Here is a 12,955-nt window from a genome sequence, read left to right on the forward strand (position 1 = left end):
CCAGAGGTACACAAATGTTCATCAGAAATTCGGAAAGAAGTCATTGGCCTCTTTCCCGGCTGGAACCATGGAGGTTGCAGAAGAGAAGAAAAAGAAGGTTCCTGCTGTGCCAGAAACCCTTAAGAAAAAGCGGAAGAATTTCGCAGAGCTTAAGATCAAGCGACTGAGAAAGAAGTTTGCCCAAAAGATGCTTCGAAAGGCAAGGAGGAAGCTTATCTATGAAAAAGCTAAGCAGTACCACAAGGAATACAGGCAGATGTACAGAACTGAAATTCGAATGGCTAGGATGGCACGAAAAGCCGGCAACTTCTATGTACCCGCGGAACACAAATTGGCGTTTGTCATCAGGATCAGAGGCATCAACGGTGTGAGCCTGGAGGTTCGAAAGGTGCTGCAGCTCCCTCGCCCCCGGCAGATCTTCAACGGATCCTTTGTGAAGCTCAACAAGGCATCAATCAACATGCTGAGAACTGTGGAGCCATACATTGCATGGGGGTACCCAAATCTGAAGTCTGCAAATGAATTGATCTACAAGCGTGGTTATGGCAAAATCAACAAAAAGCGAATTGCCCTGACAGTCAATGCATGGATTGCTCGATCTCTTGGGAAATATGGAATCATCTGCATGGAGGATCTGATTCATGAGATCTATACCGTTGGAAAACATTTCAAAGAAGCAAATAACTTCCTGTGGCCCTTTAAATTGTCTTCTCCACGAGGTGGAATGAAGAAAAAGACCACCCGTTTTGTAGAAGGTGGAGATGCTGGCAACAGGGAAGACCAGATCAACAGGCTTATTAGAAGGATGAACTAAGGTGTCTACCAGGATTATTTTTGTGTTCTGGTTAATAAACAATTGAGACAAACGAACAAAAAAAAAGAAGTCATTGGCCCTCTACTGATAGCTTTTATTTTATAATTCCTAATTCCTATCATTATGCATGTTCGATAAGTTCATTGCATGTTAGCACTGTTGGCGTTGTTGTTCAGCTGCCCAGTTGTACCCGACTCTTTGCAACCCCCTGGACTGTAGCATGCCAGGCCTCCCTCTCCCTCACCATCTCCTGAAGTTTGCCCAAGTTCATGTCCATCGCATCAGTGATGCCATCCAACCATCTCATCCTCTGACCCTCTTCCCCTTCTGCTCTCAGTCTTTCCCAGCATCAGGGACTTTTCCGATGAGTCGGCTGTTGGCATCAGATGACAAAAATACTGGAGCTTCAGCTTCAGCATCAGCCAGTGCTAATAATAGAGGAGTTTGGGGGAGAATGAATTCATGGATATGTATGGCTGAGTCCCTTTGCTGTCCACTTCAAACTATCACAACATTATTACTTGGATATACTCCAATATAAAATAAAAAGTTTTGCAACTTCTTCACAAATTGAAAAAATAAAATACTGATATTTTGGAAATATGAAAATAATTAAAGTAGAAATAAAAAACTATACTCAAGTTCTGGAGGAGTTCAAAAATTAGAGCTCCGTATTTTTCTTATAATCATATTCTTTCAGTCTTGCTCATATATGTCCTTCAAATTTCCCTAAAGGTCCTGGAGGGTAAAATGAGAACAACTCTTACTGGAACGACATCTTTCCTGTGATGCCTCATTCCGTCTTTCCAGTGGTCAGAGGTGCTGATTGCGGAGGAAAAGGCTGTGGGGTGGAGCTGCCCAGGTGGCGCTAGTGCTGAAGAACCCAGTTGACAATACAAGAGACATGAGTCGGGGTTTGATCCCTGGGTCAGAAAGATCCCCTGGAGAAGAGCATGGCAAAGCCATTCCAGTACTCTTGCCTGGAGAATTCCATGGACAGAGGAGCCTGGCGGGCTACAGTCCACGGGGTCACAAAGAGCCAGACACAGCTGAAGTGACTGAACACAGACTAGGATTGCCCCTCTGGTGAGTTCCTCAGGGGCACCAATAGAAATTCAGATTCCTGCATTCTCCCTAGCCTCCCAAGACCTGCTGAACCATACTGTCTTCAGAGATGTGCCCTATGAATTTGTATCTTTAAAAGCTCCTCAAATAATTACCCAACCAGACATGGGTACCGCTGGGCTAGGACATGGTGTTACTCTTCACCACAGGAGACGTGGGACTCTTGGCCAACCTCACCCAGAAGCTTAATGTCAGTATTTTCTATTTTTATGACATGTTTTGCCTGTTTGTGCTCTTACAGACTATTTGCACCGCTGATGTCACACCCTTTGAAAAGCCTATCAGGTTTCATCCATTCAGTCAACAAATGTTTTGCCGGTTACATTTGTTTCCACTTGACAGATACAGAAATTAAGACCCAGAGAGACCAAGGGGTTTGTTTCTTCCTTAGCTTGTAAGGCATAGATTCAGAGACCCAATCCAAGCTACCTGGCCCCAGATCCTGTGCCCTTTCCATTTTTTCTTCAGTACGTTTTGATGAGACGGCCATGAGACCAGAGCTCTGTGTGTGGGGTGTGTTGTGCCCCTCGGCCCTCTTTCCTCCCCCTCTCGTCCCCCGCCCCTGCGTGCAGGCTGCAGAGGAAATTAACATTCAGGGCACGCTCTGCTCCTTTCTGATCCCATAGAGAGAACACAGCCTCTGCCTGCCAATTAGTAACGTTCGGATCTTTATTAGAGCTGGGGACAACACGTTCCAGTTATGCAAACGCCCTTGTCTGGGAGCAGCCGTGGGCCAGCACACCAGCCCCATCTCTCCCCACAGAGACATTCATGGAGGTGACTTGGCACCCCAGTGTCGCTGCAATCAATGGGTCAATCAATAACTATTTATTAAACCTTGTCCAAGGTGCTGAAGGAAGCATGGGGGACACATACTACCTCTGCCTAAAAGAACCTAGGGCTCCACAGAGAGTGTGGTCAGGCAGAGGGAACAACTTAAAAGCCCTTTGCTCTTTTTGAAACACTAACGGTTTCTATTTATTATCCATTCCCCAAACAGGTAAAGAAAAGCATGAACAGTTGATAAGTGCCCACCGTGTTCACAGACACTTGTTGGGCACTTTATATGCACCAGCTTATTCAAATCTATTAATTTTTACATGAGAAACAATGTGCTTGTTTTTCAAAACGTGTGCTTTAAGTTGAGAAAACTAGGATTGCAATCTCGGCCCTGTCACTTTCTCTCCAGGAGGCTTCGCGACCTCAAATTCTTCATCCATAAAATGGGAGGACGTAGTATCTGTCTCCTAGGATTGTTGGGAGGAGTAAATACAGGCAGATTCTTTATCATCTGCATCACCGGAGAAGCCCAGTTAGGCAGTATATTTAAGTTACATGCCTCATCTCCATATGACACAGCAAAGTGTTAAGAAGCCTAAAATGTAAGAAAATGAGAAAAACGAGTCAAATGCAGCATATACGTTAGCAACAATGCAAAAGTAATATATGTATAGCGTCCGAAAGAGGACAGTCGCGAGAGGAAACTTGTCTCCTAATTCTGAGTTATCTGTACTAGTGTGTATTTTCGTTTACGCTTTTAAGGGAAAAGGGAAAGACTACGTGAAACTGAGCCTCCAAGCAATTCAATTACTGGCCCAAGTTCACACAGTGACAGGATGGACCAAGACACCCATGCTCTCCCCACCCACCAAGCTGCCCCCCTCCCCTCGGGAAACAGATTTGCACGGTTCAGAGACCATACAATCACACTGATACATGCACCAGGGCTGACGTCTCTCCTGGAGATTGGACTAGTGAAGAAGCCTTGAGTGAGTGAGTGAGTGAGTGAGTGAAAGTCACTCATTCGTTTCTGACTCTGTGACCCCATGGACTACACAGTCCATGGAATTCTCCAGGCCCGAATACTGGAGTGGGTAGCCTATCCCTTCTCCAGCAGATCTTTCCGACCCAGGAATCGAACCAGGGCCTTGGACCAAAGCAAAACACAAGGCAGAGGAGAGGGAGGATGGAAGTGAAACAGTCCCCTGGTTGTCAGGGGCGATGCTGTTAATGGGAGTAGTGTGCCGTGAAATTAACGACCCACCCAAAGCACCTGAGAGATTGAACTGGCCATTAAAATGCAAAATCACAATGCAGGAGAAGGAGGGAAACAAAGAAGCAGGAAGAAGGAAGCTGTGGCAAGAGTATGGAGAACAGAAAGTCTGTGGCAAGCAGTCAGATACTCAGAAAAAGAATCTGGTTCAGGATTCTCGAGGGCAGGAGTATGTAGCTTGGGAGGTGGGAATACTTGTTACCTGGGGAGCCGGGGGATTCCCAGGTGGCACTAGTGGCAAAGAACCCGCCTGCCAATGCAGGAGACTTCAGAGACACCAGAGAGCTGGGTTTGATCAGGAAGATCCCCTGGAGGAGAGCAGGGCAGCCCACTCCTGTATTCCTGCCTGGAGAATCCCATGGACAGAGGAGCCTGGCGGGCTACAGTCCATAGGGTCACAAAGAGCTGGACACGACTGAAGTGACTTAGCACGCACACAGGAGAACTGGAGACAGCAGTGCACAGGTCGAGTTGTGGAAGAGAGTGGAAGACAGTGTCAGTGTTCAGAGAATGGAAGACAGAGGCGCAGAGGCAGGAGACAGTGATTCTCACCATGAAGGGATTTGCCCCTGAGAATGTCCGAGAATCTCTGGAGGCGTGCTTGATTGGCACAAGTGTGGAAGGTGCTCCTGGTCTCTAGAGAGTGGAGAGCAGATGTGCTGCTAAATACCCAACAATGCACAGGGAAGTCCCTCACCACAGAGAGCTGTCCAATCCCAAGTGCCTGAAGGGTCACCGTGGAGACACCCTGGTCTAAGGGATGAGTCAGCGTGGGGGATGAGAGGTAAAGGAGTCAGAGATGAGACCAGACGTCAGATGGGAAGTCAGGAGGAAGAGAGGTCAGCCCAGGGGCGAAGAGCTAAGAGGACAAAAGGAGGTTCAGTGATGAGTCAGTTTAGGGTCTCATATGGACCAGGCAGCAGGGCGGGAGATGGAAATGGGCTTCAGAGCTCAGACGGAAAGTCAGGATCTAATCATTGAAGAAGCAAAGATTAGGAAGCTATGAGGAAGACAGCTGAGACCAGAGACAGGAAGAAAGAGGGTCAGTTGGGCCATGCTGGTCAGAGTTCGAATGGGGGGGTAAGCATGGTGTACGTGAGTCAAGGTGATGGATGGAAGCTTGAACAAAGCCAAGGGCCCAGCAGTGAACTGTGAGATCTAAACAAGGGTCGGGGCAGGTCACTGGCTGGAGGCGACCTGCAGTGGCTGAGAGGAGGGGTAGCAGGGAAAACCCCAGGGGGACAAAGAGACCACCAATGCTGGGAGTATTGGTAGGACTCTCAGGAGAGCAGAGACCTGACCAAGAATATCCAAGCAGAAAAATGGGAACCCGCCAGCAAGCCTGACTCTGGAGGCAGCTGCTCACCGCAACACCTCCTGTTCTGGCTCTAAAACATTGCCCACTACAGGCAGAGTCTGTGAAGAGCTGCCCTGGGCACAGGCTACATCCTTGGCAAAGGGTGAGTTTTGTAGCCATAGTCAGGGCGGCCCTAGTACACAGAGCATGGCTAGGAAGTCAGACCCCTGCGGGTCTGAATCCCTGCTCTGCCACCTTCTACGTGTGTGACCTTTGACTCTGAACCTCAGTTTCCTGATCTATAACATGGGAGCAATAAAGGAGTTTATCCGTATGGACTATCTGAACTGTTGAGGACTTCACGTGACTTTTATTATTAACAGAATAATAATAATTGGTGTTTCCCTCTTTGGTGTCTCTGAACACTTTGGTGTGTATCTCTGGCAGCAGATCATTCGTTCATTCAACAAACATTTCCTGGATCTCTGACTTGTCCCAAACATGTGCTGACTTGCCCAAATGACATGGAGGAAGAGAGGCTGAGTTTGGTTCCGTGTCTGCTGCCCTGCTGAGGTGGAAAGAGATCTTAAAGTTCGCAAACTCTCTCCTTAGGCTTAAGGACCCTCTGCAACATCCCACATAGGTGCGTGACCCTGGCCCACACTCTCCTAGTCGTGACTGTGAATGATCCTAGTGAGGACCTCTTTCATAGACTCCTCTGAGGTGATCCTCTTTCATAGACCCCTCTGACTATGAGAACGTTCATACCTGTACTGAATCCTGGCTCTTTCTCGGAAGCTTCCCAGGCTTGTTCACTTCCTCTCCCACGTTACACCCCATTCGGGATTCTCAATGGCTAACGTACTCCCATTCAGCCTCCTCTGTTGGACAGGATGGATTTTAGACCCCACTCACTGAGTGACTCGCCCCAGAATGGGCTCAGGTGTATCTCTTCCCTCTCGAAGTGGAAAGCAGCCAGTGGCTGCAACCCTTGGACCCTTCCCCCAACAGTCATGGCCTTGTGTGCGGAGGCGGGGAGGTGGCAGGATGACCTCCGGAAGAGAGACAGAGCTCCTTCACTGTAATCTGGAACAGTCTCTTACCTTCCCAAGATGAAGAGAACAGAGCGACTTCTCAAACCTTCTCTAGGGAGCCCATTCTGATACAGCCTGTTTCCATCAGAGGCAAGAACGCTGCAGTGGTTTGCCAGTCCCTTCTCCAGTGGACCGCGTTGTGGCAGAGCTCCCCACGACTGACCCCAAATGCGCAGGGTTTTGTAGAACCGTGAACTCTTTGACACTATTGGTGGACATTTGGGGCCCTCCCAGACCTGGCTTTCAGAAGCCTCAAGCTGTCTTTTCCACCCTGGAGGGCAGTCCAGATCCCTGTAGGGGTTGTTTGAATGAACTTCCCAACACCTGTGAGCCTCAGTTTCCTCATCTGTCAAGTAAAGATGATAAGTGTTTAACTCGTCAGGCTGTGCTATATCACAGGACGACAGGGGGGGAAGAGGCAGAAAGAGCTCAGGACTCAGTAAGTGCTCAGCCGTGCTGAGTGTTGTCAGGTTATTTGAATACACAGAAGCTGTCCTAGGTGAACTGACATTCCAGCAGCGTCATCAAGATCCGGATGGAAGGAAGAAAATGAGCGTGGAGGGAGGCTATGAGCTGGAAGAACAAGAAGAGCAAAACATTCGGGCATTGATATCTGGCCACTGGCGGTGTCCTCTTCAAAGATAGCTGCCTGTCGTGCCTATGGATGGGGGCAGGAGAGAAAGCCGAGGGCCCCTGCTTTCCTGTGGCATTTTCCTGCTCCTGCTCTGATGCTCCACAGTGCTGTGCTGGGTGGGGCACAGGGCCCAATCGACCCAGTGTGGGTTTCAGTTCTCCAAGTAACTGACTGAGTGATACCAGGAGAAACTCACAGCACCTCTCTGAGCCTCTGTTTTCTATAAAATTAAGAAGAAATCTATTCCCTTCTAAGATCGTTGGGGAAAACTAAATGTCTGTTCCTTACACACATGCCTGGCCTATATTGGGGGCCTGATAAACGATCGCTGCTATTGTCTTAGCATCATTTTTGTGATAATAATCTTAAGTATTCCTGGCTTTCAAAACCACGAAGAACCTGAAAGAAGGAGGATCTCCTCCCCTTTTCTTTCTGTGGTTTCCCTCTTTGGAGGATGCATGCCAGCGTACCCTCCCTCATATGCACACTCTCTCTCTCTTTCTCTCTGGCTCTTGCCTTTTTCAGTGCCCTGATAAGTTCCTGAGAGGGCTGGAAGCTGGGATTGTAAACTGCCAGATTTCATACCCTGCTCTCATCCCTCTCTCCAAAATCTTATCAAATATTAAAAGCTGTGAAATAGGAGGCAGGTTTTTAATCATTTTAATCACGGCATTCCTCAGCCTGCTCAAAAGGGCTCGAAGGAATCGATTCAGAAGTGGTAATTATCCTTGCGGCCCTGTGCCAGACTCCAGGTCAGCACTGGGGCCAGTGCCAGCGACAGATGGCAGGCACCGGGGAGGGTTCCTCCCGTGTGCGGGCCCCCGAACAGGAGATGCCTCGTGGGAGGAAATGAAGCTAAGTCATCCCAGGTTAGGCATCAGGTTTCCAAATGTACACCAAAATCAATTGAAAAAAATCAACTTACTCTTATTACCATCTCTTTAAGTGCCAGATGTTTTTAGCCTCATTTAACCCGCCAAGCAAGTCAGGAAGGTATTTATCATTATCCAATTTATAAGTGAGATGACTGAGACTGAAAAATATAAAGTAGTGTCCCAAGGCCTGTTAGAAACTGGCACAGTTAGATCTGTGCAGCTCCAGGCCTGCACCGTGTCCTTTGGGCACCCATCAGCCTTGGATTGGGGCAGGGGGAGTCCTGCTGCAGAGCCATTGCAGGGGCTGTGCCCTGACGCTCTGCCCCCTTCAGCAGCCTCGCTATCTGTCCGGCTTTGCTTCCCCCCCCTCCCCCACTGTCCTCATATGGGCTCTGGCTTACTCTTGCTGTCCTCTAGCTACTGGGATTTTATCCATGCATTTCAGGCCCCCAGTGAGCCGTGAACCCTTTCCAACAGCTTACACGCATCACAACCCAGCTGCTCACCTCCCTGGACTCATTTCTGGGCAATCATCCACCTCCATGCTCCAACAGGACCTAGCTTCCTGCAGTTCTCAAACACCCTTCGCTCTGGCCTTCTTGCCTTTGTATATGCTCTTCCCCTGCCTGGAGCAACACACTCCACCGTCCCATCCAGGTCTCAGCCTAAGCATCAGGTCTTCCTGGAAAGATGGCTGACTCCTCACTAGGCATTTCCCACCTTGGTGATATTGCTATGGCTTTCTCCCTATGAAGGCAACCAGGATTTGGGGGAGGAGAGGCGGGGGGTGTGGGGAGCACTGCAGGGTGCTTTGTTTGCCTTGCTGCAACTCCTTTAGCTGGCCAGACTGAGAAGACAAGGACACATCTGCCTGACTCACTGCTTGACAGTCCCTGCGTCAGGTAGACATTGGCTGAGTGCATCACCCGAATAAGGGGACTGCGCTTAAAGGTGGGGATTTCCAGAGGCTTAGGAAGTAGGGCAGAGTTGTAGCTCTGGGCCAGATGAGGCATGCAAGTGAGCAGGGATGGCCATTTGCATACAAAGTACCTAAGAATATTCTTCAATATCATAAGAAAGTATGTTTTCCATCATTTTCCTTGAAAAATGCATCCCTCTTGATCTATCTTTCATTTCCCCACATTTAATAGAGATGTGAATACAGAGAACAGTGTCTCTACAATAAGACAAATAGCATCCCACGCACAGTAATAAATGACGACCCAAGTGGTCTACTTGTCGGGAAGATGAAAGGGATCAGGGGGAGGGACGGTGGTGAACTGAGGCGCGTGACCATGTCTAAACAGATTGCCGTTCTCCACCCACTTTGTTGTTTTCCAGGGAAACGTGGCCAGATTTCCTGACTTTTCCAAAGAAGCTGGAAATAATAGACTATATGCATAATGTCCCAGTTTGGAAGAGTTGTCTCAATTAAACTGCCACGTACACACGCACACACACACCAAAACAAAACAAGCCCAATAAAGCATCTGCCAAGAGTTTTGGGTCGTAGATCGGAACTTCTGCATCTGTTTTCCTGCTGGGTAGACAAAAGCTCCCTGGAGATGGACCCAAGTGCCCCCCGACACCCGCAATCCACCAAACACCTAGGGTTAAGTGGTACCACCCAACTCAGATCCATCCCGAACACTCCCTTCTTACGTTCACAGGCTTTCTTGAAGATCCTCCAAAACCCCCACATCAAAGGGAAAATATTCATAACCCAGCCAGGCAGCCCTTAAAAGATCAAGGCGTCTGTGGATGCTGAAGTCCCCGTTCCCTCTCCCCGGTAGGGTCAAATGCTTCCAGCCCCACTGATGGATCGCCTCTCAGATTCACCACGACTTGCACAGTGCTATTGACTCGAGTAGAGGAACAAGTGTGAGCCCCGGGGGCGCGGGCGGGGAGGGCTGCTGCCCCCTGGGGCACCTGTGTGCCACACGGCCCTTCTATGTGGGCTGATTCAATCCACCTCAGATTAAGCGAGACTAGCCAGGGCCACCACTTACAGACGGGGCTCAGGGAAACTCAAACAACTACCCCGCCACGACTTTACTATCCGCTGAGTGTTTACTGTGTTCCAGGCCAGCACATTGCATACACCATCTCATTTAAGCCTCGCAACACCCCTCCTATATTTGGGGAGGAAGAGGGCAAGGATCCTTGGTGGCAGTGTGACTGTTTTACACACGGAGGAAATGAAGCCGAGAGAGGTTTAGTCCAAGGTCTCCCAGCTAATAAGCAGTAAAGCAGAGAGGCCCCTACCTGAGCTCAGGCACTGTTCTCTTACCTGAACCCAGACACAGACACACAGAGTCTTTTCCAAGCTGCTTGGGTAAAGAACTTTTTTGCAAAAGCTGCTGTTGCTGCGCTGCTTCCGTGGTGGTCTTGGGAGTACTGCTGGTACTTATGCCCCTACTGTGTTGCCTGTGCTTGGGAGTAGGGGAGAGATGCTGCAGAGGACTGGACACGTCCGTCCCGGCGCCCAGCACCTTCCTTTTCCTATTGAACATGGCGAGCTTGCTCTCTGGGGATGCTCCAGGGTCCTGCCTCTTAACTCAATTCCTCAGAAATATTCTCCAAGGCTTATGAATTCTCAAGGGTAATATCCTTTTAAATTTTTTAAAATTTCAAAAGTAAATTATTTGAACAATGGTATAATATTCTAGATTATCAGCTTTAACCACCTTGTCACAGTCTATGCCAGAAATCCTCAAACTGCAGTTCATGAATTGAATTAATGCTCAACTTGTTTGGGGTTTTCTTTTTTGGTTTGTTTTAAATTTATTTATTTTTTAATAGATCATTGCTTTACAGGATTGTGTTGGTTTCTGCCAAACATCAACATGAATCAGCCATAGGTACACATATGTCCCCTCCCCGTTGAACCTCCCTCCCATCTCCCTCCCCATCCCACCCCTCTAGGTTGTTACAGAGCTCCTGTGAGTTCCCTGAGTCACACAGCAAATTGCCATTGGCCATCTATTTTACATATGGTAATGTAAGTTTCTGTGTTACTCTCTCCATACATCCCATGTATGTCCTATGAGCCAAGAATTATTTCTACAGTTTAAAATCACTGGGGGGAGAAAACCAAGAGAAGAAGAATATTTCATGATATTTGAAAATTTTGTAAGATCCCAGTTTCTATGTCTCTGCCTAGAGTTTTATTGAAACACAGCCGTGCTCATTAGTTTGCATTAATGTGAGCTGCTTTAGCAATAGTGAGCAGAGTGGAGTAGTCTCAACAGAGACCATCTGGCCCAAAAGGCCAAAAATATTCACTATTTGGCCCTTGACAGGAAAAGTTCACTGACCCCTGATTTATGCAATGTGATTTTAGTGGCCACTGACGCTTCCAGCTGAGTCAGGCATCTGTTTATTTGGGGGGTTGTTTTGTTGTGTTTTCGTTTTTCTTGTTATGAGCTAATAAGGAAAAATAGAGAAGGACTTAGGTACCCAGAGTGTCCTCATGTGATCGAATGCAATTTTCTGATAGTTCCGAGAGAAGCCAGGAGAGCCTTGGACCAGCATAGCATGAGGTGGACCAGCAGGCTGAAGTGAAATGTCCGTAGTGAGATGAAGACAAATGGGGGTGGGATGGGGAGGAAGGTGGGAGGGAGGTTTAAGAGGGAGGTGCCATGTGTACACCCGTGGCTGATTCGAGCTGATGCATTGCAGAAACCATCACAATATTGTAAAGCAGTTATCCTCCAATTAAACAGAAAATTTAAAAAGTCAACTCCACACCATAGACACTCTGCAAGCGGCAACTCACTTCCAACCAAACCACCTTACATTAAACTAAGGTTGCTAATTCGAAGTTAACTGATTTTGCAGTCTTATTTGTGCTTAATTTGGAAATTTGTTTCGGTTTTATAGCTCAGTGAGAGCTATAAGGATTTTATACCTAGCTCTATGTTTGCCCATATTAAGTAACATTATGATAAAAATAATTTGAGTTAACACTAACTGAAATGTTTTCCCCTTTAATAGGGCAGGAAAAATGAATGTAAGAAGTATCAGTTACGTTAGATCTTTGAGTCAGTGTAATCTAGTATAAATTGCTACCTGCCACCCTGGCAGAAAATTCGGTCTTAGTTATTTTGGGAGGTCCTCGTCTCAGTTTGAGAGGAGAAGGGAGGGTCAAATAACAGCCCTAAGCTTAAGTTGAGACCAACTTTAGGGTGGTGACCATTTTTTTTCTATTGCCCCTGTGTCTACACTGCATTTGTGTGTGCTGATCACCACCATTCATCCTTTAGGCTCTGCTGCTGAGTAGCTCAGAATTGCCCCTCACTAGTCCTCCCACTTGCTTCCTTTTCACCTGCTTAGCTCCCTCTCCTTTATTCTCTCTCCTTCTGGACAAAGGAAGTGCAGTTTTTCTCAATAAGCCTTTATGCTAGCTTGACTTTCCTGTGTGGAGATAGGCAAAGGAATTGGAGAGGACTGCTAACAATGGCCTTTCCTTCTTAAAAGTCTACTTTATTACACCTGTTCTATAAAAAACATAGTGTTTTTGTTTTTTTTTTTTACTGAAAAGTTATACCCAGGCACTGAAGATTAGAGAATGAATGGAGCTCTTTTAGCCCTCTTCTGCGTTCCCCCAGTGTATCAGTTAGCTATTGCTGCATAACAAATCACTCCAAATGTACTACCTTAAAGCAATACAAATTGTTTATTTTGTTCACAAGTCTGCAGTTTGTGCAGGGCTTGGCAGGGGGTGTTTTGTCTCTGTTCCATGTGGAGTCAGCTGGGGTAACTCTGTAGGGAAGTGGAGGATCCACTTTGAACTTGTGGCTGACAAGATGGTGCTGGCTGTTATCTGAGAGCTACAGTCAGGGGCCTTTTTCCTCTCTAAATAGCCTTCTCCATAGGTTTCTTGTTTGGGCCTGACAGTAGATGGTGACCTCAGGGCAACCAGACTGCTTACATGATAGCTAAAGATTTCAAGAACAAGTGTTCCAGCAAACAAAGTAGAAACCATAGTGCCTTTTATGATTTAGCCTCAGAAATCCACTGTACCTATCGGCTGGTGTTGTAGCAAAACCCCACTCCGATTC

General features: G+C 47.6%; 2 protein-coding genes across 5 annotated transcripts in view; both read left to right on the plus strand.

Annotated features, from left to right (window-relative positions):
• The window catches only part of KCNIP1 (potassium voltage-gated channel interacting protein 1), a 422,953-nt gene that overhangs the window by 218,704 nt on the left and 191,294 nt on the right, over positions 1-12,955 (plus strand). The window lies entirely within an intron of this gene.
• LOC101106362 (large ribosomal subunit protein uL30-like) lies at positions 46-7,919 on the plus strand. Its single transcript, XM_042233654.2, has one exon. The coding sequence runs from the start codon at positions 68-70 to the stop codon at positions 812-814; it is 747 nt and encodes a 248-aa protein (XP_042089588.1). The 5' UTR covers positions 46-67; the 3' UTR covers positions 815-7,919.

Source organism: Ovis aries, chromosome 16 (assembly GCF_016772045.2).
Source record: "Ovis aries strain OAR_USU_Benz2616 breed Rambouillet chromosome 16, ARS-UI_Ramb_v3.0, whole genome shotgun sequence".
In the NCBI taxonomy this organism is placed as follows: Eukaryota; Metazoa; Chordata; class Mammalia; order Artiodactyla; family Bovidae; genus Ovis; species Ovis aries.

What these genes read in the sequence shown, in the direction of transcription:
- LOC101106362 (XM_042233654.2), top strand. Translation starts at nt 68, where the DNA reads ATGGAGGTTGCAGAAGAGAAGAAAAAGAAGGTTCCTGCTGTGCCAGAA.